Below are 18725 nucleotides of genomic sequence, written 5' to 3'. Positions count from 1 at the left end.
AACTTTCAGGGATTGGTTCTCTTCTCTGCACCATTGGGGTACACTGATGGAACACAGGTCAAGCCTGGGCAAAGGCCTTTACCTACAGAGCCATCTCACGCCTGTGTTTGAACTTGAAAATTATGGTGGTCAGTGAACCAAGCCATAGAAGAGCACATACTGTAGGATCATCTCTGAAATCTCTCAGATCACCATCTGTACGGATAGAAGTTGATTGGTGGTGACCAAGGGACAGGAAGAGGGAGGATGCTAGCAGAAACTGTGAGATGGCTGATAATTATGGAGTCTTTTCTGGGGATAGGAAAGGTATTCAAAAATTGATTTGGTCATAGTTGCAGAAATCTGTGAATCTCCTCAAATGCATCAAGTTGTACACAATGCCTGCACTGGGAATTAGATCTGCCTGGAGTTCCTTACCACATGTCGCTCAATTGGCTGATTGCTTATCTAGCAGGCATGAAGCCCTGAGTTCAGTCCTCATCACCACCCAAAACTCAATGGTGCTGCATACCTATAATGCCAGCATTTGGGAAGAGTCAGGGCAGGGGGATCAAAGTTCGAGGTTATACTTGGTGTGAAACTGTGACGAGTTCCAGGCTAACCTAGGCTGCTGATACCCTGTTTTAAATCATACACACACACACACACACACACACACACACAGAGAGAGAGAGAGAGAGAGAGAGAGAGAGAGAGAGAGAGAGAGAGAGAGAGAGAATCACCCATATGCCACTTGTTCTCTTACATAGTATTTTCAAGCGTCATTCTAGGGAAAGTCCCTACCTCCTTTAATTAGGTTCCAGGTATTTCAGAAGGTAGGAACACAGGCTGTGTAGCTAACCCATTTTCCTGATCCCCCTCCTTTACTTAGGGCATAAGTGCTATGCTGCCATGTTTGAAGTGTTTGGTCTTATACCATTCTGTCTGCTTTGTCACATATCCCAATTCCTATTTAAAAAAAAAAATTTATTTTAAAGTGATGCAGCCTGCCTTGGCTATATTTATTCAATCTTTCCTGTATAGATTTTTCAGTTTATGAGTATCATAAAACAGAATTGGCTAATCTAATCCAAGCTAATGTTGCATTTTAATCACCATGCATTCCACCCTCAGGTATACTTTGTTCTTGCTATAATTTATTGTTTTGGTCCTGTTTCAAATTATAATGGGAAGATCTGCTGTTGGCCCCGATGACCAAGGCTACCGAAATTCAAAGTGCAACAGATAAAAATAAACACTATTTTGGACAAACAGTTAATCTAAAGACTGTGAAAGGCAAAAAGATGAGTTAAATTTAATAGTGTTAGAACTACTGCAAAGAACATAAGTCCTTGACACACAAACCTGGAGCTTATTCTCACGCACCTTCCAAGTGCTTATACTCCACGGAATTGTCCTTAGTGGCTTCTTACACACCTACCTCTCTGTATTGCCCTCAGCCCTTCTCTGAGACAAACCAAGCTCAACCCTACTGGCTCAGCTCTTATGTCCCTGCCAGCTGTCTCTTCTCCCAGGCATGAACCTTTCTCCTCTCCGTCTGCTCTATATTTGTTAAAATTGCCTGTGTTCATTATTATTAGTATCAGTATTAAGAATAGCAGATCTTACAAACAGCACTAGATGGTGGGAAACGATTTGATAAACTAATTAATTACTCTGGCTTATGGTTAGTTCTCCCCCAGGGTAATCCCATTCAATCAAGAGATCCTAAAATTCAGGACTGTCTAACCAAAGAGAAGAACCAACAGCAGTAGAATTTTAAGCCTGAGAGCAGTTCTGTGGGAAGGCATTTTGCAGTGATGGCGGACGACTTACATACGCACCAGCTTTGGTGGTGGGGTGGCCATTTGCAGGTGATTTGAAACGGGATCTTTAAATTATAGGTCACTATGATTATCATGCCTACCAATATATTTTAAGGGATTTCCTCACATTTACGTAAGCCATGCCCCCCACCCCCGCACTCCTTCGTTGCTATGTACACCTCACACGCGTTAAGCGAGCACTGCTCCACCGAGCCCATCACCAGCCCAGAACCACCACGTAGGTCAAGTCATGAACACTCTGATAGATATAAAACATGGTAGGAAAGAGACCTCAGCAGAACTTGTGGGTGGCTTTAACCTTCATGTATCTGAAGTCAAGTTCTGGAAACAAAACTAAGCTTTTCAATTCGGGGGAGGAACTCTACCAGCAGTTTCTGCTATTGTGCTCGCTTTATAGTTTAAACTTCAGAACGAAAGTCCTAAAGACATTGGAATTCTTGTGCGCTACTGACTGCAGAGGGTCAAATAATTCTGGACCTTGGGTTGTGTGTATTTCTTCCTTTGTGAGGACAGCATGTGGGATATTTAGCTGCTCAGCGAGCTATGCTTATCTGCCCGGAGAGCAATTAAGGGCTGCAGCTTTCTGCTTTCTTTCTGCGTAGATTTTGATATCAGGACGGCAGTAAGGTGCGAAGTCGTTAACTTGGAAAACGTTCCAAGTTATCATTCAGGAAGTAGGGAGTTTGCTTTGGTTGTTTGTTGTTTTCTGTTCTGGAATGTCCAAAGAATTACAATAGTGTACTTTCCCCCCTAACTCTAAAAAATACTTCATATTCTAGTTTGAACAACAGTATGGCTGGCGGCATAGAGATCCCGCTCCACTTTAAAAGTGACCAGTAAAGAACAGTAAAGAAACTCTTCCGTAGCTCATCCATGTCCACTTCGCATGGTATCAGCCTTGCTTTACTGACTTTTCGGGGTACAATCTGGATGAATTCTTTCCGGATCCAACCCACACCATGAGTTCACCTTCCTTCACCCTGGCTGGGAGAAGCAACTTTCCTTTTTCCTCCTCCTTTTTTCTTTTCAATTTTTTTTTTGCCTTCCGTGCTGATTTGATTCCAGCGCTTATCCACATCTCTCTGATAAGCACAGTTTGATTTCTAGCTAATTGTGGCAGCGTTGTTCATTATTTATGAGTGTCATTGTCAGAATCCATTTGGAAGTCTGACTGAGATAAAGCTGATTCCAACTTCTGATATGACCACGGCAATAAAACAATTAACCACACTAGTTTAAATGTGCCGGGCCTGGAGGGGGCTAATATCTTTACAACCAAATATTTACTAGATCGTGTCTTGTGTTTGATTTATTTCCTAGAAGATTCAACATGCCATTTTATCACAAATAATTTATAATACCCTCTCTTAAAAATATAATGTAGGTTTCTCATAACAGCAAATTAACACTAAAATATTCATGTAAATCCATAAGATGGAAGTGGGAAAATTAAGACCATGAGTCATATAAATACTTAATATTCATAAAAGATTTGGTATAGAAGCTGTGTTTAAATCAGTCTTTTTCTCTTACTCTTCCTTTTATGTATTTGATTCTGGAGGTGCCTACGTCTGGGGCCCTCTCATACAGGCAAGATGTAAAACTGGGTGAGCCCTTGCCTTCTCTGGATCGTCTACAATCAAGCAGGATTCAAATTGTCCTTATCCACAGAGTAATAAAATGCCGAGATCCCCAAAACAAATACAAGTTGGGAAGAGTCATTAATACTCGAGGTCTTTCTAAAGTGCCACCTAATTTAAACACTTTTGCTTTAAGTGATTGCCGTGCCATGAGTTTTATTATGCTCAATTTATTAGTGAAGGCTTGCGGAGTTCACAGCCATTTATTTTCAGGGAACCTGATTGTATCATTAATTTTTTAAAAACGTATCAACTCCCACTTCCTTTGTAGAGTGCGCTGGACTTGGAAAACTCGGGTTCACTTTGGTCAATCCAGATGTTTCCAGGTGTTTCTTCAAAGCAAGACATCTAGGAAAATAAATATGCAATGTGTGGTGATAATTTTCAAGGTGTTACCCTACTGAGTGTTGAGGTGCACACGCCCATACCTACACAGACATGCACACACATAAAGATGCACACACACATACATATGGATGCACACACGATACACACATGCACATGTGCACGTGCATGCACACACATCTCCACGCACACATAGGGAGAGAGAGAAAGAGGGAGAGAGAGGGAAGGAGAGGGAGACATTTATATTGCTTTTTGAGTGAAAGCGAGAAGATACAGTTAAAATGACCAACTCCTGTTTCTACTTAAGCAGTAGCTCATTACCCTGAGGTAAACTTTTTTTTCACCCAAAGAAGTAACATGTAAGTGGAAAAAAGATCCCATAGTTAGGACCAGAGCTAGCACAGATGGCCATTTCTGTTGCTTCACCTTCGGCTAAGCCAAATTCTGCCATCAGAAACCAGTTTTTCGGTCTGTGTTAGGTTTTCGTGGTTGAGCCATGATTCCATCTCTGGAGGTGCTTACGGGGTGAAGTTGACAAAAGCACTCTGAGCGGAAGTCCGCATCCAGTCCTCGGGGCCTCCTCCCGCCCCGTAGCTGCATCCACTTGACCCTATGTCCGCAAAGCTGGCGCAAACCCCTGGTGCTGGGAGCGGGGAAAGCCTGGACAATCGAGTGTTTCTTTCAGGGAAGTTTTCTTGTTTGAAAGAGAATAAAGTAAAAGAAACTAAACCGCGGGACTCATATACTTACTAGTTGTTGTCTCTCTTTCCCCCTAATTAGGACAGAATTTTACCCTAAGGCAGTTAGGCGTGTGTGAGTCCGCAACCCGAAGAGGAGTGGCATTCTGTGCAGAAATGGGGCTCCCTCACAGAGGTTACTCCATCAGTGCAGGGTCAGATGCTGACACGGAAAACGAAGCAGTGATGTCCCCAGAGCATGCCATGAGACTTTGGGGCAGGGGGGTCAAATCGGGCCGCAGTTCCTGCCTGTCAAGCCGGTCCAACTCAGCCCTCACCCTGACAGACACAGAACATGAGAACAAGTCGGACAGTGAGAGCGGTAAGTTGTATTGTTTACTTTCCTATGTTGGCGATTCGTGCGTCCGTATTCCGGTTGACTGTGATTCATGTTTTCCTTCCATGCTTTCTCTTTCTTGTTTTTTTTCTTTTTGTGTTAAGGTGGTAGGGCCCAAGAAATTCTTGTAAACGGCGTGGGGACCTGTCCCCTGGTGTATGGTGGGATCAGTATGTGATGTCAAATTATTAAATTTGCGCAAACTCTGTACGGTGTGTTAGATATGGTTTTTGGAAAAACAGCTTGTGTACAGGAGCAGGGGAAAGAAAAGATTAAGTCTGACTTATATTGGATCATGTCACCTATTAGCTTTTGTAGACTAGGAAAACCGTGTTGGTAAAAGTTTTCCCTGGAGTGAGCTTGCAATCAAAGATGTCTTAGCAGATTCCTATTGAAGATATCTCAAAGAAGTCGCAGGATCTGAGAATGGGTGAGTGGACACACAGAGTAGTTTATTACCAGGGCTCACCTGATTGAAGAGCAAATTTGGTCATACTTTAAACTTCCTAGCTTATGAGAGCCACTGAAATCTTGGTAAAGGGTGGGAATGTGGCCTTTGATGTCTTTGGGAACTGGATTACTGTGCAATTAAGTCCACATACAAAAAATTGGATTTAAGGGTGTCTAAACAGCAGCTTTGCCTGGTCTAAAAAAATGTCATTATAAATTACTAGTACTTACGTCCTCCTGCCGGTGTGGAGTAATAATATAAAAAACTGTATGCAATAATAAATTGAAAAGAAAGCTTAATATTTTAGTAAGACAGTACTGCTAAGAAGAATTGGAACAATGGCACCAACACAGAGACAATTAAAAAAGAAATCTCTCCAGCTTTTAATATTAGGCGTGTGCTTCTCCTTCAGTCTGTTATTAATGCAGTGTCTATCCTATACATCAAACAGCAAAGAGAAAATTAAACCAGAAGAATTACAGGATGTGTGAAAAGGAAGATGATTGTTTATTAATAATGTTTCACCTTTATTATTTATTGAGCATCTTTCTCAGCTTTGGTATATAACAGGAGCGCAGATCTGTGCTTAGTTTTCATATAGCGTGACTCGGTGCCCCCTCCTGCTGCCTAGGCATTTCCTTGCTATTCATGGGGCGGAGACGTTTCATTTAAATCATTGGAAACAATTTATTTTATGTAGAATTCTCTAATGCGTTAGTCCAAAGTAAAGCTAAATTACCAACAGCCGCTCGGTATCTTCCTGTTGGAAGTATGAGTCCTCCATGGTATCTGGCTTTATTCCAACACCATCAATAGGAAACAAGGAAGATTCTATCTCCCAAAATGAGTGTTAGAATCATGCATGTAGCCCACATTTCCCTCAGCCAGTCCATTCACCTCAGTACCGTCTGTGTTTACATCAGTTTTCATAGCGGATAGAGAAGTCACTAACCTTAAATACTTATAATTTGAAATGAATATTGCTACATGTACTTCACATGAGACTTCTTGAGCAACTACAGGTGTATGCTCAGGTACTGCATTTGACCTCTTTATTTTCATAATTACACAACAAAAAATTACATAAAAGACAATGCATGCAGATATTACATTTCATTCTTGTTATCTGAACCATAAATAATCCATGTCTCTATTTAATGTTTTACATGGATTCCACTTACTTTTTCACTCCAAATCTTTGTGGCACAAATTTATTTTATATTAGCTAATTATGTATTAATTTTATTATTTTTAGTTATGTATCATGGCAGATTTCTTATTAACTAGAAGGGAAGGGCCTGCTCACAGAAAGAAGGAAAGTGAAGAAAAGCCATACCTTCATCACCCCCGACGGCAGTTAGAAAATGCCATCCAGACCTTCCCGTGGAGCTCTGGACATTTGGCAGCACTTGCTGAAGGTAAACAGGTCAGCTAAGAGCACAGAAGAAAGTGTCAAAAGCAATATTTTTTAAGTTAACCAGTGGCGACTTCAACTTGGGCTTACTCTTTCCTCAAGATCTGGTTGTGATTGCTTTTTAAACAACATTTTGGTGGTCTGAGAATTCTCGATGAGGTCCCTCGGAGGAAGGACACAAGAGGAAAGGAATTGATGGAGGTTACTGGCATGAAACCTGGCCATTTCGTGTCTTTCATATGTGCATCCATAAGAGTATGTCAGGTTCATTTGTTTGTTCTGAAATATCAATGATTACTCAGAAGGAGCAAAAAGTCATTAACTGATTACATTTACTTCTAAGGAAGAGCATTTATCTGAGGTATGTAGCAGCCTTTAGAATGATATAAAAAAATGTGCGTTTTCCCCCCTCCTTGGCTACCTTAAGGTAAGAATTAAAATTTGTAATTATATACAGGTCATTTAAATTTTTTTATTTATTTCATGTGTATGGATGCTTTGCATACGTGTATGTCTGTGAGCCTCGTGTGTGCTGGAACCTGTAGAGGAGGACAGAAGACATCGTCGGATTCCCTAGAACTGGAGTGGCAGGTGGTCATGAGTTTCTATGTGGGTGCTGGGGATCAAAACCTGGATCCTCTGGAAGAGCCGATGATGATCATAATCACAGGGCTCTCTCTCCTGCCCTAGACGAGTCCTCTTCATACAATAAACAATATCCTCAGAACTGTATTTTTGCTTTCACTACTTCCTTTAGTCAAATATTTCCAACATAAAATTTAAAAAAACATCTCAATTCTGCTCTCCTTGGGTGTTTTAATTTCCTCTAACTTTGACAGAGTATTGATCTTCCACTTACATTTCATTGATTCCTCAGTTATTCATTATCCAATTTTATTCATCTTGTACTGGCTTTAGATACCGGGCAAAGTCCTTAATGCGCCCATGCACAAGCAGGCGCGCGCGCGCATGTGTGTGTGTGTGTGATATTTTACAATATAAAGAGGAGAACATGGAAGACTTAAGTAAAATAATTCGTCATAATGACACCATAAGGGACCAAGATATGGCTGCGTTTTCATTGAGTTTAACGTGGGAGTTCCCACTGCCCATTTTCATCAATGGGAAGATTGTGAATGAGGCTGCTTTTCCCTCGGAAAAGATGTTTGTACAGCTATCCAAGCTGAGTGCCTGCCATTCTAGCCTAACTCCAAAGAAAAGTTAAGTTACTAAAGGGAAGCAGATTTCATTTATTTGTTGGCAAAGAGGCCGCCAGTTCACGTTAAGAGGTGCTAGAGGCACTGTGAGGCCGGAGCATCCCGTGTGAGTAATGACCATAGGACCGCGCCACACGGCTCGCTGTTGGAAGAGATCACAGATTCAGAGCAAGGGAGAATGTGTTGTTGTTTTTTTCTCTTTTCTTTTTCTAAACTTACTTTTCATCAGCCATGAGAATTTGCCTTTCCAGAGAATTTGGACGGGAGAAAAAAATCAGTCTATGATGCTTCCCGTGGAATTCCAAGCTTGGGGTATGGGAGGAAGGCCTTTCTTGGTAGAACTGAGGTCTGTGGGAGCAATCCTTATTATATGTCAGCTGCCTGGCAAACCGGCACACACCAGCCACTCCAACATGAAAGCCCTTGAAAGGTTACGAAATGAACGCCATGGGTACCCGAATCAAAGGCAAAATTGCCCATGGTTTTGGATCGTTTTCGGCTTCTTTACTCCCTCTGATGTGTGGTTGAAAGACCCTGGACCTAATTCCCACTAATCTAATCTTGATTCTGGATGCCTATCTAAATGTCAGGAACAAAGGACTTGGCGGTGTTTTCAAAACATCCATCTTTTTGGCTTAAAAATGTTCTCACATACATCACTTCCCAGCGTTAGCAGCAGACTTGCATTTCGTCTTAACTGGTTAACAGTGCGGTGTGGCAGACGCTGCCAGAGTGAAGACCTCAGCTCTCAGGGTTCCGATCCTCTTCACATCTGCCCCCCATCCTTGACCACTGTTGTCTGCGTCGCTCGTCCTGCCAGCACTTTATACCATGCCTGCTACTTGGTCAGCTAAACTGCCAGCGGTTTGTTGGGGGGGGGGGGCTAATCTCACTTTTTCTTGTCCTGTCGATCTCTTAGTATTCCTGGGGGGTGGTGTTTAATTGAAGTTTAACCAAAGGATGGTGCTCAGTGTCAGGCTGCCTAGGAGGAGGTGGCCTTACTTTCTGCGTCACCATGACTCAAGGCCTAGAGAGTCCTCCGGGAAGGTTTCTTATTGGCCCCTGGGTCTCCCAGTTCTGGGACCTAGGGCAAGTCACTTAATCTTTTTGTGTTATGGTGTCTTCACCTGGGTAAAGCTGAAGTAACAGCGAGCCATGCATAGCTCATTGGGATAAGACAATGTTGGGCTTAAATGTTGGATTTGTATTACGGTCAGGACTTGGCTAGAAGTGAGTGTGTGATGTTGTTTTTATTTACAAAGATGGAAAATCATATCCTTGAGTGATGATGAGAATTAAACCAAGTGAGCAGTATCAAGTATCTGCCTAGCTTCGGTTCACAGTAAATGCTCCTCCCTGTCATTCCTGCTTCCAATCCACCTCTCCCTTCCTCTCCCGCTTTAGGCCATAGTCAGGTATGTATAGGATCTTGTAAGAAGAGGAAAGACAAGATTTGGGGTCTCCTCTGATGATTCGCAGAGTCTGTAATTTCTGTCACCATTTACTGACTTTCTTATTTTCTTTCAGAACCCCACATCCTTTTCAATTTACTGTAATTAAATGAGCGTGCATTGAATGGCGCTGATAATTAGTCGGATGGCTATAGACTTCAAAGGCTTCAAGCCTGCTCCTTCCCCTACTGGCCAAAGGAAATTTCAAAAGTAGTGTTTCCCTCAAAGGCATGTTCCTTAGACAGCCAGTCAATTAAAAGACCATTTAACTGATGCTCTCTGGTTCACACAATAAAATAAATCATTCCCACAAGACTCCATTTCTCACCTGGCGTCTTAGCAATGCGCCCATCGCAGGACCCCGCTAAAGCCACACTAACTGTGTGTGATACCAAAGTATTAAGGGCTAATCAGACTGGCAATGAAAGCGTAACTTTAAAGTAGGGTCTTTGTTAGGTGGAAGATACTTGCTTTGCACAGCTAAAAAATCCATTTTGGGGAACCAGTTTCACTTGTCCTTTGAAATGGGAATTTTAAAAGTCAACTTTCTGTATGGAAAGAGAACGCCTAAAAGTTGAGTTACTGTACTATAAGTTGAAAAATAGGTATGTCGTTTAAACCGATTAAATTTGCCATTACTATGATACTGTTTATATCATCTCTCAGTAGAGAATTTGAGCTGCTTTGCAATTTAAATTACTATTTTGGGCCAATTTTGTTTTAGAAGAGTTTGGGAGAAACTACTAGTGGCCTTGCAGGAGGCTGTGATGTCACCAACCTGTGATGCCGTGAGTGACAGGGATGCTCTTGGCACGCAGGGAATAGTATTGGGATTTTCTGAAGGTAATTCTAAGGCACATGCAGGTTTTCTTCACTAGATGATTCCATTCCTCCATCTTTTCTCACCCGCATCCTTTGGAGAGGAAATTGGTTGGGAGAATTGAGATGGAATTCTCTTGCTGTATGAAATAAACGCTATTTTCCGTGTTATTTTAATTGTGTGAGATCCTGTTACACATACGAAGTTATAGCTTGAATGAAAATTCCATTAGGGGCTCTGATCTGCAGTGTAGTGGTCAGTGCTGGCAGGCTCTACCATTGCAAATTCTATTTTCCGTTTTATGTCAGGGCTCTAGAATGTCACAAACAGCTAACAGAGTATGCTGGGGTGCTCACTAAATCAAGCTCAGAGTTAGGGTGCTGCTTTGCCGGATAGACTCCAATTGTTTCCAGTGCACGAAATAATTGAATATTCTGGGTGTGTCTGCATTTATAATTTCAACTGCAACTTGCCAAGCTCTGGCCAAAAGCTATCATTTTCATTTAAGAATGAATGTTCTCGCTGCATGGGAGGGTTTAAGTCACTCTTGGGAAGAGAAGTAATGACTCAAGTAAGATTTAGGTGGCATACACCTTTAACCCCAGTACTGGAGAGGCAGAGGCAGGTGGATCTCCAACACCCACACAGACACACACAACACACACAGACACACATACACGGGATTATAAAGACATATTATAATCGCTCTTACTTAAATATTTGCATATGTTTATATATTTCCATCCAATAGAGATTTTCAGGAAACTGTATTGTGAGTTATTATTTCTGTTAAACTCATTTTATATTCTACATGGTTTGGTTAAAAAGAAATCGTGTAGGAGATAAACTCCTTGTCTTTAAATTCGGAGCCTTCTTGTGGTGGCAGAGTTAAAAATCAAAGCAAAGCACACTAAGCACATATTAAAACTGATGATGTATGCTATTTTGATTTTTGAATGTGTTTTTGATATCCTTGAGAAATCCCAGTGGTAGCAGTGAAATTGTTTTAATTAATGAATTCAGTGGTAGTGAATGCTGAATCAGGTTTATGGGTATAATTATCACTGAAATAGAAAAAATAAATGTTAGCGTCATAGAAGCTCGGTTTATTTTCCATTTTGAGTGTAGTCAAGTGTTTGAAGAGCAACTAGCTACTTTTTTGTGTGCTATTTAAAGAATAATCTTCTCAAGGCAAGGCATAGTGATTCTGTTTATTAATATCACAGACATGCAATATTCTATGTGAAAATCTTCTACATTATTTGGTGATGAGTCTGAATGATCTGGTTTTACTATTCTGTGATTTTCTTAAATGCTTTGGTTGACTTGAGATGGTTTTGCTGTAATGAGTAGTCTGTACATAAAATAAATGTAATAAGCATTTGAATGCATATTGAAAGAGATGCAAATGCATATACACTTGCAAAAGGAGCAATTAAGAATGCCTGATGACTGTTACCTTGACTTTAAATATTATTATTTTGAGTCACACAGAAACTGCAAATTGAATTAAGTCAAGATGTGACTTATTGATTCCATTTCTTATTTAGCGACTACATCTTCACTCAATGAATAATAAATGCTGACTGTTGTACCTAGTGTTGGAAAGAAAAAGTGAGTAAGATGTAGTTCTTGACCTCTAGAAGCTCCCAGCCTAGTTAGACAAATAGATATGTAGACATGTAATAGGATTTTAATACGGTAAGTGTTGGGACAACAAAATCTGCGAAGCCAATGTCAGCACAGAATAGATGGTGGCCGGGAAGGACAAGAGCAGGAGAGGAGAGACCATTTCATAAAGAATGGGGCAAATGGCATCCAAGAGTAGGTTTAAAAGTCCAAGACAGACAAAACAATGAAGGAAAATGTGTCCTGGCTAGTGTTATATGCATTTGACACCAGGTAGAGTCATTTTGGAAGAGGGAAAGCCCCAACTGAAAAAATGCCTCCACCAGATTGGCCCGTGGGCAAGCCTGTGGTACATTTATTTGCTCGGTGATGGATATGAGAGGGCCCAGCTCACTGTGGTTTGTGCCACCCCTGGACTGGTGATCCTGGGTGCTGTAAGACAGCAGGCTGAACAAGTCATGAGGAACAAGACAATAAGAAGCACCCCTCCATGGCTTCTGCATCAGCTTCTACCTTCAGGTCCCTGCCCTGTGTGAGTTCCTGCACTGACTTCCTTCTGTAATAGACTGATGGGGAACTGTATGTTAAAATCAACCCATTCTTCCCCACGTTACTTTTGATCGTGCTGTTTTATGGCAGCAATAGAAACCAGGATTCAGACAGCATGGGGAACCTCTAAGAGCTGTTCCTGAAGTAGCAAATTGTTTGATTCCTGTGCTGTTTTGAATGAGAATGCTTCCCAGAAGCTCAAATATTTAAACATGTGGTCCCTAGTTAGTGTTGGTAGGCTTATGAGGCATGCTCTTGTTGAATGAAGTATGTCACCGCGGGGCAGGCTTTGACGTTTCAAAGCCTTGGGCCATTGCCCGCTTCTCTCTCTCTCTGCTTCCTACTTGTGGTTCAAGATGTGAGCTCTCAGCTTCCAGCTTCAGCTAGCACACCTCTGCTCAGCCATAATAGACATTTATCCCTCTGGAACCATGAGCCCAAATAGACCTTTTCTATCACTTGCCTTGGTTGTAGTAGTTATTGCAGCAATAGAAACGTAATCTAGTGCCCTTAACCTGTGAGAACTGGGACGGTACCTGTTGCCTCCGCACATGCAAAGAGCTGCTTTGTGGAATACGGACTTTGTGCTCTGGGTGACAAAGCAACTCGGAGGGGCTTTGATTAGAAGGATGCTGCTCAGACTTGCACATTTTATAGAGTACTTTGAAAGCAGTGTAGATTGGGAACCATCTTCTCCATGAGAGAGGTTCAACTTGGTGCTTCTTACAGATTCTGAACGTGGGAAAGAAGTTGCTGCTGCGTGCATGAATAAAGTGTAGACTCTGAGGCTGCTGTGTTTCAAATGAGGTTCGTCCACCTGATGGTTCATGTTCTGGAAGCTTCTGCAGTGCAGATAAAATGGGGGTAGAATCTTTAAAGAGATGAACATAGAGAAGATGGCTGGGTCACTCGATATTGTTATAAAGAAGGGATACCTGCTTTCTTAGTTCTAGCTCTTCAGGCAGGAGAGGAGACTCGTTCAATCAAAAGGATCAACATTTCATGATCTGTGAAAAAGGAGAATATTTAGAAAGGCACTCAAAATGTTAACTATGTTGCCACCTACCTATAAACCAGCATGTTTAGAAAGAGGCAGCAGGAGAATTGTATGTTTGAGGCCACCATGAGCTATGTTATCAGAATCTGTCATCAAGCAAAAGTTGCTATATATATATATATATTATATTTATTATATTTTATGATATATAATAAAAAAGACTATATTCTCTAGTGTGAGATCCTGGGAATACGGTTTTAATGTCAATTGGGAGTTACAGAATATTGTTTGTGATGAAATTAGCCATTTCAGGGACATGTTGAAGTTGAGGTCCTCATGGAATAGTAACATATAGCAACCTACCTAGCAGTCATATTTTCCTATATAATATGTATATTTATGTACATGTAAATGATTGGAAACCTATAATTCAGATAGAATTCATCATCTGCAGAGAGCCAGGGAAAGAATTCAACTTTTGGCCAGAAAACTAACAGACTGCAAAAAGAAGAGGCCCCAAAGCTAGAACCTCTAGTTCCCCAATATTTAATTCAAAGATGTAGAAGGACCAATAAAAGAAACCTAGAGGGATTGTCCACTGTGGCCTAAACAAAAACAAAAACAAAAAAAAAAAAGCAAAACTGTAATTCCCAGAGTGGGGGTGTGATCCCTAGACTCATGGTCATAGAGCAGCCAGCCACAGATAGTGCCAAAGAGAGTCTTTTGACGGGAGGGGAAGATCCCCATTGCCATCAAATTGCACAGGTCGGGAGCACCGTCAAAGCCTGGTCCAGGTTCCCGTAAACAGAAACTGTCCTTTTCAGAGCTCGATTTAGCAAGGAAAGGGAGTGAGGCTGCCATCTCCTAGGGGAAGGCAGTGCCGGAGGAGGAATCACCCCCACACCCTGTAACATTTCAGCCTCTTTCTAGGAAGGGAAAGAGACACGAAGTAGGTGAAGGTGGGGGTGGAAGAGATGAAGGTGAACATAAGCAATGAATGTCACCTCAAGGGTCCAGAACCAGAAGTGCATCTGGGGTATAGAGTATAGGCTTAGATACCTCAGCTCCGCAAGGCTTGAGATATTTGTCTTGGTGTGTATAATTATATCGATGTTTGCTATAAAGAAGGATAGTTTTCTGTTTATTTTGGGTGACAATCCATAAAGAAAGTGATGGTATCTGCTGGACTTGAGACTCTGTGTCATCCAAAGATTTAGGGGGAAATTGCATCCTTATTGAAAACTGGTATTTCCTTTTAATTAGTTCTATGCAGCTGTATAACTACCGTCACAAGTGCAGAGTCTAATAGAAAATGGGCAGCATTGGTTTTGGTGACTGGACTTGGGGACTTTCTTTCCCCAGGTATGTAGATTTCTTATTCTTTGTAACCACCATTAGGTTTGTATGATTTTAGATTTTAATTTTAAGAAAATGCCCTTGAGACCAAGCCATATTTACACACACACACACCACGAGATGAGGACCAGTAAGCTTACTTCCACAAATAACTAATATTAGACCGTTAAAGAAACAGAATGGTGATTACTGTTTGAACACTGCAAATTTGGGAGGTGATGGCTTTGAGGAAAAATCATTGAAACCAAATTTCTCAAAACCCAAGTGATCAAGGCAGAGGAATCTAGTGTTTTGAATTGCTTCTACGCAATGCTAAAGTTCAAAAAGAGATCTTAAAATTTTGACATATAGCAGATGGAGAAGCCCAAGGGATTTGAACATGCTTGAACAAAATGTCAGTTACTTCCGAAAACAAGCCTGAGCCATTTCCTTATAATGAATCGTGTCTTGGGTTTCTCTGTCTGGAGCACCACCTTGGAGAAGGCGGGGCACAAACTGTGCTTGTAGGTGAGCTCAGCAGTTCAGAGGAGCCTATTTGGAGTGCAGGGTTTCTGATAATCCCTAGGAAATTGGAAAGCATTAACCACTATTTATAATGTCTGAATAACCCAAGTTAATGATTGTATGTGACAGACGTGATAAAAGTGGAACCACAAATGAATTTGAGAATAAAACATTATGACTTCTAAAATTCACCCCATTAATCTATTTTGCTTGCTTAGCCTGACCTGGTCATTAGACAGCAGAGAGACATGAGATATTTTAATTAGTCCCTGTTCTGTATTTACACATTTTCCCCTTTATACTTTTCCTTTTCTGAGATTATAATTATAACATTTCTCCCTTTCCTTTCCTCCACCCAAACCCTCTTATATGTCCCTCCCCCACTCGCCTTCAAACTCACAGGCTCTATTTCATTCACTGTTATTGCATGGGTTAGAGAGGTAGCTCAATGGTTTAAAGTGTATTATTCTTCCAAGGGACGTGAGTTCAATCCCTAGCACCTACGCCAGGTTGCTTATAACCACTTAGAATGCCAACTCAAAGAAATGGCATCTTCTTCTGGCCTTCCTTGGCACCTGTGTACAGACAGGCAGACAGATGCACACACACGATTAGGATGAATAAAATAGATCAAGGACGTCTTTAAACACAAACAAGAGAGAAAATTTCAGTTTTCCTGTTGAGCTAAGGTCCTCCATGGGACTAGAGGCTCTACAGCCAACTGTTTCCATGATAAGGTTTATCGTAATTTACTGATGATTCCCCATTCCATTTGGCCAGCCATGTTGTTTGAATTCTGACCACTGTAAGGTTACATGTGGGAAGGCAGTGAGCAGATGTCCAAATGATTAAAAAAAAACATATCACTCATGAGGGACAAGTTCTAAAGATCTATTATACAGGGTGGGCACAGCAGCTAGTGACAATATATTCTATTCGTGAAAAATAACATTTAAGATATTCCGTATGCGATTAGCTTGATTTGCTCATTCTAAAATGCATATAATTTAATATACCATGAATTTTATAGACTTAATATATATAACATATTTATTGTTAGCTTAGATATATAAATAAATGAATCGGAGCAACTTAATTATTTTGTAATTGCTAGATTCATTCCTAAGTCTTTGTTCTTAATCCTGCTATTACTATCAAATAAATTCTTGGAGCCAAAGACAATGAAATTTAAGGTTTTTTATTTACTCTGTCAAGATGACCCGGAAAACAGATTTCTCAACTCCTGTCAACAGCATGGGAAATTGGATTTTCCCATAAGGCATTGACAGTGTTCCCTGATTAAATTTTTGGCCATTTGGTAGATGAAACTGTGTCACTATTTGCTTCAGTTTATATTCATTTTTATACAATGTGCTGACTATCTTTTCATATATGTGTATTGTTCACACGAGTGTATGGTTTTGTATTCTTTTGAGAATGCTCATTCCTGCCTTTATTATTCTGCTATATGAAGCAATGGGTCTTTACAACCTACCAAAAACTGAAGGTAAAGGTATCAGAGCATGGAATGCATTTCCCCCCGTGGGTGTGATCATCATGGCTCAGGTGCAGCAGGCCGTTCATACATAGGTCTCTTGTTCCTCGCGGACCTGTGCAGAGGTCTCAACAGTGATGAAGAACAGCAAATCCAACTCCAAGCAGAAAGGAATTTAGCTTTTAGCAGATCTAGGGGACCCAAGACGGCACAATTCTGCCTTCTGTCAACAACCGCACACTAATTACCAGAGGTTCGAGTTACAAAGAAAATCTGTGTTTAATCCAACTCAGAACAGGCGGCTCATTTCCGCAACGTTTCTGTAGCCTTATTAAATAAATGAAAACCCTAAAGCAGGCAAGAGTTAGATCTCTACCATTAATGCATAGCTGTCGGAAAGGACCCGCAATGGGTGTGTGTGTCTGTGTGTGTGTATGTGTGTGTGTGTGTGGTCTACTCACAAATGGATATAGACAAGGGTTGGTATAGTTTTTTTCTTATTAAGTTAGAAGTGGTTTGTGTGTAAGATGGTCTTATTAATCTTTTTTGTCTCTGTGAATATTTAGAAGGTAATGCCTTGCAAATATTTTTCTTAATTTCTTATCACTTCTGATATTTTTTGATATGAAAAGTTTATAAGAAAATCTTAAATATACCCATTTTAATGATACTTGTGTTTTCCTTTAGCTTGGAAATAGTCACCTTTTCAAACCTGCTGCATCTTTTTAAACATTTAATATGTTTCAATTTTTAATGTGCCGTGTGGTGTAGTAATTTATTTTCTATCTATTCAGCCCACTTTTGTCAATGTCATTCAATTTAATTAGGGAATACTTGATGATGTCTAAGTGAAAAGTCAATTCAGAGTTTTGTTGTTAACTTTGAGAAAAGATGAAATAGGATTGCTAAGATCTGTAAATAGTTTGAAGACGCTAAATTCTGGTTTGGTAGTTTCTTAACAGTCTTATAGTACCAACTATAATCTGCATTTGTGATAATTCACAATTGTTCACTCACTGTAATTTATAACATTTAAAATACATAGCAAAAACAGCATATGTAATAGATTTATGGACATTAGATGCCATGTCAAAAGTTAGTATTCAAATCTATTTTATGTTGTTAGTTATTTTAAAATAATGTAGTCAATATATTCTTGGCTATTCTTATATTAAATATTTTGAGAGATTTTTTTAAGGAACAATATATTTTTTAAGTTAAGCTGTCTGGGCTTAGAGATGCTGGGCTGTTCAAAGATGAGACAGAAGGCAATACATTGCTGAACTACGCACGGCAGTGAGAGAGTAACGTGGAGGCAGAAATGTAAAGGTTTTCCAGACTTGTGAAGCCTGAGCAGGATGTGAGAAGGTAGCAGTGCAGTAAGTAGTATATGCTCATCCAAAAAGTAACAAACAGACAGACAGACGCTTGGAAAAGATAGGGGAAGTTGCTTTACCTTTGTAAGAAAACTTCCAGATCTGGAGGAGTCTTTGGGGGAAGCAACAGGAAATTAATATTGATAGTTAACTTGGGTGTGGTGGCATGTGCCTTTAATCCCAATACTAGGGAAGTTGAGGCAAGCAGTTCTTAGTGAATTGGAAGACAGCCTGACCTACATGTTGAGTTCTAGGCCAGCCAGGGCTACACAGTGAGTCCCTGTCTCAGAAGACAAACAAACAAATCCAACAAGCACAAAAAAGTTGATGGTTTAAAAGCTGGGACGAATGAAATCTACTTCCAAAGCCGGTACAAATGACTATAGGAGTCATGCGAAAGGCCTCGTATTGTCCCGGTGTGTGGCCCTGTGTCATTCGTGTCCTTCATAGTGTCCTAGTGTTTAGTCCTGTGCAATTCATGTCCTTGATGTTGTCCAGGCATGTAGTCCTGTGCAATCCACATCCTTCATATTGTCCTGGTGTGTAGTCCTGTGCAATCCACATCCTTCATATTGTCCTGG

At 40.6% G+C, this 18725-nt stretch overlaps 1 protein-coding gene across 5 annotated transcripts in view; it reads left to right on the top strand.

Annotated features, from left to right (window-relative positions):
* Tenm3 (teneurin transmembrane protein 3) overlaps nt 1–18725 on the top strand; it is a 1721676-nt gene that overhangs the window by 1295860 nt on the left and 407091 nt on the right. For 4 of the 5 annotated variants that reach the window (XM_013352002.2, XM_026786915.1, XM_013351999.2 and 1 more), the window contains exon 7: nt 4592–4870. The exons of the other annotated variant lie outside the window; for it this stretch is intronic. In XM_013352002.2, coding sequence (XP_013207456.2) covers nt 4592–4870 — 279 coding nt within the window. The remainder of the gene's footprint in view (nt 1–4591; nt 4871–18725) is intronic. 5 annotated transcript variants of the gene reach the window in all.

This window comes from Microtus ochrogaster, linkage group LG7_11 (assembly GCF_000317375.1).
Source record: "Microtus ochrogaster isolate Prairie Vole_2 linkage group LG7_11, MicOch1.0, whole genome shotgun sequence".
NCBI lineage: Eukaryota > Metazoa > Chordata > Mammalia > Rodentia > Cricetidae > Microtus > Microtus ochrogaster.
Note: the sequence above shows the minus strand (reverse complement) of the source record. Positions and strands in the feature narration are given on the sequence as shown.